We start from the raw sequence: 12,702 nt of genomic DNA, 5'->3' as shown, positions 1-12,702 counted from the left end.
CAACACCCGGGCACATGGAGTGTCAAAAGCTCTTTAGAATGCGTCAAAGTCTTCCTTGGAGAGGAGGGGGTCACATTATATTATCATTTTAATGGCAATATAGTGATTTATTCTATCAAGAGTAAAAAGAACTGGGGCCCACTTCAAGAGGGTCAGTATGCTTCATGATAAACGTGGGAGAAATAATAAAGTCTATGATGTGAGGAATAGTAGAATACTTAAGTAAAGTTCACACAACAGTGATAAGGTGGCCTGAGTTCGAAATATCTTTTTCAAGTGGAAGTTTGTCCTGGTGAAGTGACACAGCTCCACATACTTCAATCTCCAAAGTTTTCTCTCTTACAAACTCTTCTAGGATGTTATAGAATGTTTAGAGAACATTGCCTCTCTATTATAATGGTTCCAGAAACATCATGAAACTGCGGTTATGGGGGCATCTGCATTCGGACATAATGCTGCCATGCCAAAACCTCAAGCTGGGGTGGCAAAACTCACTACAAACTGAAGGTTCAAATTGGAGTGTGTCAAGGGAATATTCAGGTTGCTTTTGCCACCAAACCAAATTCCAACCTCTGCCCTATTTAAGTGTGGTTTTGTGTTATGTGTGAACGCAGTATTTCTCTCTGCCGTAAACCATTTCCCAATAACTCCTGACCTTAGCTTACCTGTACTTCCTTTGCTCTCTGGCCGTGGAAGCCTTCCTCGGCTCCCTTATTTCTTCCAGTCCCACACGCCCTTCTTTCCCTGTCTCTCAGGCCTAAACTGCCTTTGTAAAACTGAAATCCTCCCTTGTCACTTGAAGGGGCTTATATTAGATATAGGTATAGGGGACTTACATAGAAAGTAGGATATAGGACAGAAGGTAGGAGGTAGGTTTAGGTTAAGAAAGCTTAGTATGCCTGCAATCATGTTCAGAATAAAGGCTCAGCATTAAAAGGATGGAGACATCTTTCTTGCCACAGACAAGGTGATGACAGAAACCACATGGTAGGGCGTCAGTTGCTGTAGGTGCCTAACTGAAGCTGAAAGTGGTCAAAATTCAGCCACAAATCATGGGAATCATCAGAGAAGGCGGATTCTGGTCGCCTCTCCTGGGGTTGCTTCTAACCTCCCCATACTATTATGTAGTGCAGTTAACTGAGCCCTTATATTCAGATCCTTGGCGTTTCTGTCCCAGTTACACAGAAGATAATTTCAAAGCATTAATAGCAACTCACCAATTCCAGCAGTTAAATCAGCATCAACAAATGAGAATGTCAGAGAGCCGGGTCTCACTACCAGTGAGACCCGGTTTGGGGAGCTGAGTGGAGAGCTGAGCTGGTTTGGGGAGCTGAGGCTAAACCCTCGCACACGAGCAGGGAGGGAGCCCTTGGTGGCCAGATTGGCCGCCCACATGATTGCTGGCTCCATGATGGAGCTGGTGGGGGCTGAGGGGAGCGGGGGCCAATCACCCCTCGGAAGCTCCAGCATGCCCTGTGCGAGCACACAGGGAATGCTGGTGACACCCCCGGAGTCGGGAGACGGCTTTTTGCCTCCCCTTCAGGGATCTCCTCATGAGTAGTCCCGGTTCCGAGCTGCACCAAGGCTACTCACATTTTTTTTTAAAAAAAAACAAAACAGGTTTGTGGAGCGCTCGCTCTGCAATCCTGGTTTTAGGGGAGGGGTACATAGGCAGGTTAACCTCCTGGGAGCCACTGGGCTCGCCTGCGAACCCGGTGGCTCCCACGATCAGGCAAAATCGGGCTAGGCTCCCCTAGTCTGATTTTGCCTGATTGTGGGAATAGCCCCAGAGTCTGTCCCCTCGGAATAAACCAGACATAATGTTTGGTGATCTATCAGTGAATGCTTGTTTCCCCCCACCAAAAAGGAGAATTTTTTAATCCCACTAGAATATAAGCTAGGGGGTTGGCTTCAATGCATTCCTCTAGATATTTGCTTAGACATTGTCATTGCTGCCCTACCTGGGTATGCTTACACAGAGGGGTTAAGTATATATTAATCAGAACCAATTGAACATGATTAAATTGCAGTAAAACTGCAATCATCCACTGGGCATAAAAGGGCATGCGGATAATCTTCACATAAAGTCCTTTTGCAGTGAATAGGGCCAGTCCTTCTTTGGGTCTACCCCTCTTTTCGCTGGGCAGGGTATTGACATGTTGTACATAAAAATCATCTACCTCAATCTTATCCATGGCCCACGTCTTCTGCAGGAAGAGAATATCAAATTTAGACAGGTATTCTATAAAAGAGATATCTCTAGATTTACAATCCCAACCGGCTACATTCCACGTGCAGAGGGAGAGTCCGTGTTGATTTGATAATTGCCACTTGGGTAATTCAGCAGTGGCTGGGACTGAAGCCTGCTCTTCAGGCAGATTTAATTGCTGAACTGGATTAGTAGAGCTCGGGGTCTTATCAGACTCCATTGGGCAGACGTCCAGGAGAGATTGCTCTGTATATTGGAGGCCTGCTGGAGGAGACATCTTGGGACTGGATTGATCCTTTTTCAAATATTCTATAAGTTCAGGTAAAGATGGAAGGGGCCCCAGAAGGTCCTCTAGCTTTTCCAATGATGAAATAGGCTCAATGGGGAATTGCTGATTTCCCTCTGGTTCCACTGAATCTGCATTGGAGTGTCTCTGAGTGTTCTCCAGAGCTATTCCTGTCAGATGGTTTTGATTTGCAAAGAGTGTCTCATAAATATCTGTTGAATCAGAAGCCAAGAATCTTACTATGGGATTCCCATCCTGGGTCTCAGGGTGATTCAATTGTAGTGCTGTAAAGCTGTGAACCTCTGCCTCATTCCCATCCACATCTTTTATCTCCTGGCTCAATTGTCTCACATGCACCAATTGTAGCTTCATCAGGGACTCTGTTTCATGCATAGAGCTCCTCTCCATGAGCTCAGCAGAGTTTAGAGAATCCTCCCCCACATTTAACTGCTTGTTAGCAGACATATCTTCTAGGATAACAGAACATTCAATGAGGGGGTCCATCTGTATAAATTAAAAGTTCAAAAACTCAATTAGGTCCTTGTCTAAGGAGACATTGGTTAAAGCAAATTGATCATGTTTCCCTACTGCCTCCCTTTCACCAGAAGTTGAAATTCCAGAGTTATCAAATAGCTTACACTCAACGTGCTGTTGGCCAACTTTTGCAAGAGAACTTACAATTGTTTGAACTGAGGATAAAGCCTGTTTGAGATTAAGCAAATTTTTATTGATTTTATTTATTCCTCATTGCATCTCCTTTGCTGAATCATTTAAGGAGAAGGTTAAGCTATCCTCTTGAAGGCTGTCCAGAGTTCCAACTGTAATGCCTTGTTTATGTGGAACTATCTCAGCAGCTGGCTGTGGGAGCACATTTTCTGCAATGGGCTACGATAAGGGGGTGGCTGATTGGTGGTTGATCTCCCCTTATCCTATCACATGCAGCCAACAAGCTGCCTCAATGTTCATTTTCTGAGATTCATGGGTGATTCTGGAGAAGGAAAGACAGACAGACAGACACACACACAACTGTGAGTTTTAATGGGCTTTATTAAGGCTAATGATTACAAGTGTTGGTGATTAGGCATATAGGCAAGTAGTCATCAATTTCATTTTTCTATGACTGTAGTGTAGTGTTCAGTCACAGCTAAAAGCATTCCTTAAATCATTTCCCCCCTTTTGTCAAAATGCAGAGCTGCTAGCTAGGAAGGAGTTTGGGCCTCACCAAGAAACAGACAGTCATGTTATCAGCAAGCTGAGGAATTCCTCTTCTGTGTGCAAGAGCACCTTATCTTGCTGTTACTTAGCAACAAGTCAAAACAATTTCCCCAACCTGGTATTTCCCCTTTAATTTGGTCTAATAATTTCTATTACAGTTAACTCATATCAATAATAAGTGCAAGGCATCTTTGACTCTTAACAGAAAAGCATTTCTTTCTAACCATTCTACTAAATGCTGAATAGTTTAAGCATTTCTGTTCACTGGCTTGGCTTAGAGAGAAAATCAAAGTCAGGCTTCAGCTTCCTGCCAGAATGACAATTCAGACGCAGGCCTCAATCTAGTCTTTTGGCTTTTGGGGGTCTCAGAGCATGCCCTGGTTCTAAAAAGGGGTCCACCCTCCTGTTCGTATCATTATCAATGTTATGCAAATTCAGTCGGGTTGTCGAAGATCTTGCAGTATTAACCCTTGCTGGTAGTAATGAGAAAATTGAGGTGTTTTGAAAAACACGGATGAAAAAGATTTGATAGCCAGCCAGAAAGGCTCTTATTTTGAGAAGCATCAAAGGAACAGTAGATTGACTGAAAGTTAACAGAATTCTTTTGCATTTTGGGGAAGAGGGCAACCATTCAATATCTAAGATATCAACACTTTGAGGGTGACAACGAAGTAGTTGACCTAAAGAGAGTTTAATAGCCTTCCAGGTGGCCCCAAACCTTCCCATATTGTATTTATTAATAATTATCTGAAGTACAAGCTGCTTAGTCTGATGAATTCTGGTATCAGATGTCTTGCCAGAGTCATTCCCTATGCCCATCGCATTTCTGTTGACAGAAATCTTTGTAATAAAGCTGGCTGCGCTAGATGAATGGAACAGAAGTCATAATACAATCTACCTTCTGGCTAACTGAGTTTAAATTTTCAAATATTGCAAGGACAGTCCGAGCTGTTAGTAAACATGTTTTCTAATAAAATCTACTGATAATCTGGGACACTCGTCTGGGTCCAGCCCTCCAGCTGATGCAAGAGACAGGTTCATTAAATGCTCTTTATCCTTTACCAAGGTATTATCCCCCTGCAACTGTCTTTCTTTGATAACGGTTGCTGCTTCAATTAGCTCAGTTTCCTGTTGCTCCAAAAGGTCAAATATATTCAATGTGGGAACAGAGTGGTTCAAACTTACAGGCTCTTTTGGTGTCTTACTGTACTCCATTGCCATAAATGTATCCAGGTGTGTTTGCGTTGAGGTTTTCACCCATCCTTGCACTTCTGGGCTGATATGTTGCAGGGTTTTGTTTTGTTTTTGGCCCATTATTTACATTTCCTCAAAAATTTAAAACATAAAATAATGTGTTGTCCTTTATTAAAAACCAAAGAATCCAAATTAAAACAAAAGCTAGGCAATCGACCAGCTGACCAGCTGGTCAACAGTGCTCTGGTTGATGAAGTACACAACTCCTCCAAAAGACAGACCACAAACAGAGGAGCAGAGTTTAAAAGGGGGGGAGAGGGGTGAGAACTAAAAATAATTAACTCCTCTTCTAAGAGAGTCCATATATAAAGCAGCATTAAAAAAAAGTTTAAAAATCCAGACATAGGCACACAAAAAAGAAGAAAAGAAAAAAAAATTCCCACTGAGCATCACTAACAAGACCAGCTGCTTTCACATCACCTCCCTGGCCACCTGGCTTCCTGATGAGAAAAGGAAGGTCTTCTGAGGCCCCAGGCTGCTCTCCTCCAGGCTGAGAGCCACGAGGACAAGAGTCCTTGTGCTCTTGCCCTTTGGCTCTCACCAAGAGGCTCACATCCCCAGCCCAGCCTGCTCCTTATAGCAACAGCAGCAGCCCTAGTGATGGAAAACACCTGGAGGAGATACAACAGAGGGAAACACGACAGTCAGTGCCCCACCCAGGCTGTGTCTCTTCCTTCCTGTCATTTTAGAAAATCACCCTCCATGATGTTGCTATTTGTCCAATTTTATTTTTTATTTGTATACTGCCCATCCCAGAATGGTTCAGGGTGGTTTATATCAAAAATTCAAACCTTTGAAAATTAAACATTAAGCATGAAATAAAAGCTGTTAAAATACTAACAAAGAATTCATTTTTAAAACCATTTAAACTAATTAAATATTTTTAAAAGTCAGGAAGATATGACGAATCTTTATGACTCTCTTGAAAGCCTCCAAATATGAGGCTTCTGAAAGCCTCTTATTATTATTAATTCGATTTCTATACCGCCCCTCAAAAAATGGCTCAGGGCGGTTTACACAGAGAAATAATACATAAATATGAGGGATCCCTGTCCCCAAAGGGCTCCCAATCTAAAAAGAAACATCAGATAGACACCAGCAATAGTCACTGGAGGCACTGTGCTGGGGGTGGATAGGGCCAGTTACTCTCCCCCTGCTAAATAGAGAGAATCGCCACATTAAAAGGTGCCTCTTTGCCAAGAGTGTGTCCCACAACCTAAGGGCAACAACTGAGATGCCCCGATCTCAGGTTGACACCAGATGAACTGTTGGCACCCGAAGATGAACTCTCCTAGTAGGTTTAGGTTAAGAGAGCTTAGTATGCCTGCAATCATGTTCAGTATAAAGGCTCAACATTAAAAGGATGGAGAACTCTTTCTTGCCACAGACAAGGTGATGACAGAAACCATGTGGCAGTTTGTCAGTAGGTGTAGGGGCCTAACTGAAGCTGAAAGAAGTCAAAATTCAACCACAAATCAGGGGAATCATCAGAAAAAGAGGTAGTTGTGGTGAGTTACACAGGCTAAAAACCACAAGGAAGTGGATATCTGTGAGATGTAAAAAAAAACACCAGTTCCATGAAACTCACAAGCCTCAGAGGTGGAGACCTCTGAGTTTTTCCTCAAAGGATGAATCAGTAAACTTGAGTAAAGGTCTTTGATGTAAACGAGCCTATCAGAACATACGGAATAACAGCTGTCCTAATATGGGGCAAGGTTCCTATGACAGAAAAAGTATTTGAGAGCTCAGCAGGAGATGCTTGCAGGGTTGGGGGGGGGGTCACCATCTTCCCATCTTAACCTGGGGTTGTGACTTTGACTACCTACAGGGATTCATATGTTGCTGTACCTGACCAATTCATACATGTTGCTTGCTGTGTTGCTGTCTTGCTATTCTATTATCTGCTGGAATTGGTGAGTTGCTTTGAAATTTTATTCTGTGTGAGTGGGACAAAACCGCCAAGGATTTGAAGAAAAGGGCTCAATTAACAGCATTTGGCAAGAGTACAGGGATATACTCTTATACGCACCAACCCCAGGACAGGCCCCCAGAATATGCCTTCGTAGCAACCCTCTGCCATATGCCATGTGTGTATGCCAGCCACACTGTTATTAAAAGCATGCCAATGCAGGTAGTGGGGCCAACACCCAAGCACAGATGCCTGGCTTCATTTGTTGGAGGAGGAAGACGGGGCAAGCCTCTTAGCCCCTGGCCACTGTCCCCACTCCCATGGCTCATTTTGTCCCCCCCCCCCGTCCAATGACCATGCTACTAGACATTGGGATCATTTTTTGCCAGATGTGGTTGAAACATAATCCTAAACAAAATTCAGCCATAAATCCTTGCCACAAGGCAACTCTTTGAAGCTATTCTCACGATCACTTCCTTAGCCCACTTTCAGGGATCAAGGGAACCACCGGGCTTGCAGGCGAGCCCGGTGCTCCCAAGGCGGCTAGCCTGCCTAATTACCCCTCCCCTTAGATTAGGTTAATGGAGCGAGTGCTCCGTTAACCTTATCTTTTTGCTTGCATGTTGCTGCGGCACACAGCGATGCACGTGTAGACCCCTGACCGGGAGGTGCTTCACATGATCGGTGTGAAGTGCCGGAGGGGGTCTGTGGGGAGAGTAGAAGAAGAAGTAGAAGAAGAAGCCCTGGGTGGCCGGATCAGCTGCCCACACGACTGGCATATCCCAGCATGGCACACGACTGGCAGATGGTCAAGAGGCAGCCCCGGGTAGCTGGATCGGCTGCCCACATGACTGGAATATCCTGACATGGCATATCCCGAGCTTGGGGGTCTCTCCAGGATGCCCCACATGCTCACACGGGGCATCCTGGGACTTATAAGGGCCATGCAGCCCTGATCCTTACAGCCCCCGCCGGCTCAGTGACGGAGCCGGAAGTCAAGTGAGCAGCCGATCCGGCCACCCAGGGCTGCCTCTTGATCATCTGCAGGGAGAGCAGTCTAAGCCCACTCTCCCCACAGAACTCCTCTGGTGCTTTACACCGATTGTGTAAAGCACCTCTTTGTTAAGCTGCTAAACTAAAGTAGTGGTAGGATCCTGGGTTAGTCATGCTCTACTTTTCATCAAGTTCTAAAAACATTTCCTGTTTGCCTTGCATACCTTTGGCTTTCTCTTGGATGCTATACAACTACATTCCCAGAAACACTTGGTCCAGAAGAGATCTTAAATTCTCATAGCACTTTTATTCTCCCCTATGCTTCTGCAGCTAGATTCCGAGCTGATTGCCTCCCATGGACCTCTCCATCAGAGCATTGTTCTTCATCCTCTCCTGCTGCCTCTGGAATGTGGAAGCCCGGAGATTTAGTTCTGTTCTCACAGTGTCAAATGGAGGACCATGGGGTGACTGGGGGTCTGTCCAGTTGTGTCCCTCAGGTTATGCACATGGTTTCTCACTGAAGGTAAGTCTGCCTGCAGGCTGGTTTTCTGGCACCCTGATGCCAAATTGCTTTTACAGTCAGCTACTTTTGAATTGTCCTCTCCCTTTGCTTTCTAAATTCTCCACAGGAAATAGTTCTCAAACTCAAAGAGGAAGGTGGGGGGAAAGCAAGATTTTAGCTCACACTAAAGTCTGGATGTCAGCCAGTGTAATATAATGTTCAATGGAATGGAATGTTCAATGTTATCTCACTTCTTGTTGGACCCTAAAGCTGTCATTGAAAGACTGTGCCTAAGCTATTGGAGACCAGGTCAGATGTCATGGTCATGGTAAGTTTGGAATCCAGAAAGAGAGACAGTGAACCAAAAGGTGATGCTGTAATGTGCCTCTTATCAGTCTGGGTCTGATCAATCTGAGTCCCTTTGAATTGGCAGGATGCATCTTTTGATGTGAACTGAAATTCGGATCTCTATGCATAGCCAAAAGTTGTTGTGTGCTCCTAGCTGCACTTGACTAGGGCTAACAGAGCTCATTGTCTGTTTGGAATGTGAAGGTCTGTGAACTGGGAACAAAAATTTGAATTTGAATTAAATTTGATGTAGCCTGGCCAGTCAAATGCTATCCAGTCTGTGAGTCGTGTAGAAATGTGGGTGGCACTGTAGATTTGGATTTACCAGCAGCTTTTTAATAGTCTCTTCCTTCCTTTTTCTCCAGGTAGAACCAAAGCAAGGTGTTGGAGATGATACAGCCCTGAATGGCATCCGCTTGTACTGCACTACAGGTACAGTAATTGAGTCCTCAGTTGGACGGTGAGTAGCCTTTTACTTTCTCTTTCACCTTAGCTTTGTTGCTTGGAAGTGGCTAGTTGAAATCTTTTACACTCAGTTAAATCAGCAGCAGCAAATAACAATGTCATACTCAGACTAAACTAGACATAGTAGGTGATTTGTGCTCAGAATAGATGACAGATTATCTATACTGTCTGTTCTCTTGCACAGAATCCTTGCTTTGCTAGCAGGGTTTTGGGTTCAGTTGAGTCCTTTCATTTGGAAAAGATTCCATATTTCAACTCTAGAGAGCTGCTTCCAGAACATGTAGACACTCCTGGTGTTACTCAGAGTATGGCAGCTTCTATGCTTTGATCTCTAGGCAGGTGAGTTTGCTACAGGAACTGACCTGGCCATGGAGAAGCTAACCATTTTGTTTGGAGTCATGTCACGTCATTTAAATTTCTTTTCACAACATATACAGGAGGAACAACAATAACAACAATAATCAGAAAAAAGGGATGGCAGATACGTCGCTGGCGAGTGGACATACAATTCAAAAGCATTATGTTACTTGTAGAGATAGTACACTTCTGGCTATTAGCTGGAGACTATTGCTTGGATAATCTATCTCTGAACTTCCCCACTTGTGACCCTCCTTGAGGTTGGCCACTTCTCTGTAGAAACAACTATGCTAGATGTTCTGTTGCTCCTCTCACAGCAAAACATGTAATATATTGTATCCTTACTGTGGAACTTTGAGAAATAAGGCATGACCACTCTTTGTATGTAGTCATTGCATATATTTCTCAGGCCATTACAGTCATTGTTACCTTTTTCAGATGGGGAACCTGGTCGGGGATTCACTATTGCCCAAAAGGAAACCTGGTCTCCTTTTCTCTAAGAGTGGAAGGCAAGCAGGGGCTAGGCGATGATACAGCAGCCAACAACATCCAGTTCACCTGTGAAGGAGGGACTGCACTAATGGGCAATGGACTTGGTTGGGGCAGTTTTGGTCCATGGAGTCGCTGTTGCTCTTCTGGCTCCATCTGTGGGATCCAGACAAGAGTAGAGCATCCTCAAGGCAGCGGTGATGACACAGCACTTAATGATGTGACATTCTTCTGCTGTGCCTGAATGAAGTGTCTTTTCCCTTCATGCAGCACAGCTAGCTGCTAGTATGCCAGTGGATTGGCTAGACATGAAGCTTAACCACAATTAAATGTTGAAGTGAGCATCATGTGGTGTGTGTGATATCTAAATTACTTAATTCTGCACATATCATTTTTGGGTGTGCTAGAGGAGGAACAAAACAGCATAACCATGTAGGAATTTTGAAAACTTTCAGAATTTGACAGTTTCAGATTTAGGAATACAGATTTCTATATCAAAGATTGAGCATTATAACCATTATTATAATTTATATACCACTTTTCATTAAAATAATCTCAAAGTGGTTTGCAATATAATTAAAACAATGCATAATTAAAATACAAAGGTAGAGATGATCTCGAAAATTAAAATACATAATACAAAAGTACAGATAATATAAATATAAAATAAACTCTATATAAAAATTTAAAAACCCATAAAAGAAGAAGAATACATAACACAAACAGCAGCTGTACAAAACAATACTCTCATTCAAAAGCCTGGATGAAAAGCCATGTCTTTTCCCTAAAAAATCTCTTTTCCCTTAAAAATTGGATTTCAGGCAGGAGAGCATTCCAAATCCTGGGGGCAATGACTGAGAAGACCCTGTCCTGCGTGCTCGACAACAGAGCCTCTCTCACCGTCAGCTCGCGGAGGAGAGCCCCCTATGATGATCTGGTCAAGCGGGCAGAAACCCTTGGGAGCAGGCGGAACTTCAGATAACTAAGACCCAGACTGTTAGATATAGATTAGCAGCTGACACAGACTGAATGTTAGCCATCAGGTAATGAATGTAATGATGTAGGGGGCAATTATTTTCTAGGGGAAATTGGTGGTGCAATGTTGGGGTGTGGTTGTCTTAAAGATCTTTAACCCCAGAGCTAGAATTCACAGGTTGCCAAGCCCACAAATACTGCAGAGGCAGAGGGAAATCATGTGCTGGGGAAATCAAAATGTCCAATGACCTTTGACATTTTCATGTGCTGGGGAAATCAAAATGTCTAATGGCCTTTGATCAATAAATCTTCTATATCTCTGTTACTAATTGTCATATAACAACCATGCATAGCATCACCTGAGTCCTTCTCCATGCATCCACTCAAGCATTCAAAGCCAGTTCCAGGTTTCAGGAGGCCTTTAGCAATGGGCCTCTTCTCAATGGGCCTCTTCTACCTAAGTGGCTCTCTGTCACTGCTGCACTATAGGCACAGAGCTTATCTCAGATCCTCAGACTTCTGAGGGTCTTGAGCTCTCAGCAGCAGCAGCCCAACAATGCCATCACCTCATATGAACCTGTACTTACCGAAAAATTGAGAGCAAATCTTTTAGTATTACATTACATTACATCACAGTCAGGGGCGCTCTTACCCCTGGACTTTGGGGTCAAAGTCCAGGGCTTCCACACCCCCTTGGGCCCCCCAAATAATCTTTAGTCTGTCCTGGGTGGTGTGGTTTGTGCCCTCAAGAACCTGCATGTTAAAAAATAATGCTTAATGGGGGGGGGGGCTCCAAAGGCCTTTGGATCCAGTTTCCAAAATTACTTAGGTGCACCTCGGATTATATAACACTGAAGACATTCTCATGACCTGAGGATGGGGCTGAGGTTGAATCCAGATAAGACAGAAGTACTTATTGTGCAGGATCAGAACTTGAGAGATGATTTTGATCTGCCATTTGTGGATGGGGTCACACTCCCCTGGAAGGAACAGGTAGGCAGTCTGGAGATGCTTCTGGATCTGAACCTCTCCCTGGGGTCCCAGGTTGAAGCAGTGGCCAAAGGTGCTTTTTATCAGCTTCGGCTGATACACCAGCTGTGTCCGTTTCTTGAGATGAATGACCTCAAAACAGTGGTACATTTGCTGGTAACCTCTAGGCTGGATTACTGCAATGCACTCTACGTGGGGCTGCCTTTGTACGTAGTCCGGAAACTGCAGTTGGTTCAGGATGTGGCAGCCAGGTTGGTCTCTGGGTCATCTTGGAGAGACCATATTACTCCTGTGTTGAAGGAATTGCACTGGCTGCTGATATGTTTCCGGGCACAATATAAGGTGCTGGTAATTACCTATAAAGCCCTAAACAGCTTAGGCCCTGGGTATTTAAGTGAACGTCTTCTTCACCATGAGCCCCACCGCCTGCTAAAATCATCTGGAGAGGTTTGCCTGTGGCTGCCACCAACTGGTCTGGCAGCTACTCGGGAACGGGCCTTCTCTGTTGTAGCCCCTGGACTTTGGAATGCTCTCCCTGTTGAAAGAAGAGCCTCCCCATCTCTGGCAACTTTTAAAAAGGCACTAAAGACACATTCATTCACCCAGGCTTTTAATTAGAGTTATAGAATTAAATAATTTTAATACTGGGTTTTAAATGTTTTTAATCTTTTAAATAATTTTAATTGTTCATTGATTTCATGTTTTAAATT

At 44.0% G+C, this 12,702-nt stretch overlaps 1 protein-coding gene across 1 annotated transcript; it reads left to right on the top strand.

The window, feature by feature from the left end:
* The first annotated feature begins 8,221 nt into the window (after positions 1-8,221).
* On the top strand, positions 8,222-10,271 carry LOC128351838 (vitelline membrane outer layer protein 1-like). The gene is made up of 3 exons (XM_053311796.1): positions 8,222-8,389; positions 9,082-9,176; positions 9,977-10,271. Exons 1-3 carry the CDS (start codon positions 8,222-8,224, stop codon positions 10,269-10,271), a joined length of 558 nt encoding a protein of 185 aa, XP_053167771.1.
* Positions 10,272-12,702: the final 2,431 nt, after the last annotated feature.

Source organism: Hemicordylus capensis, chromosome 3 (assembly GCF_027244095.1).
Source record: "Hemicordylus capensis ecotype Gifberg chromosome 3, rHemCap1.1.pri, whole genome shotgun sequence".
In the NCBI taxonomy this organism is placed as follows: domain Eukaryota; kingdom Metazoa; phylum Chordata; class Lepidosauria; order Squamata; family Cordylidae; genus Hemicordylus; species Hemicordylus capensis.
The sequence above is the reverse complement of the archived record's forward strand: the minus strand, read 5'-3'. Positions and strand labels throughout refer to the sequence as shown.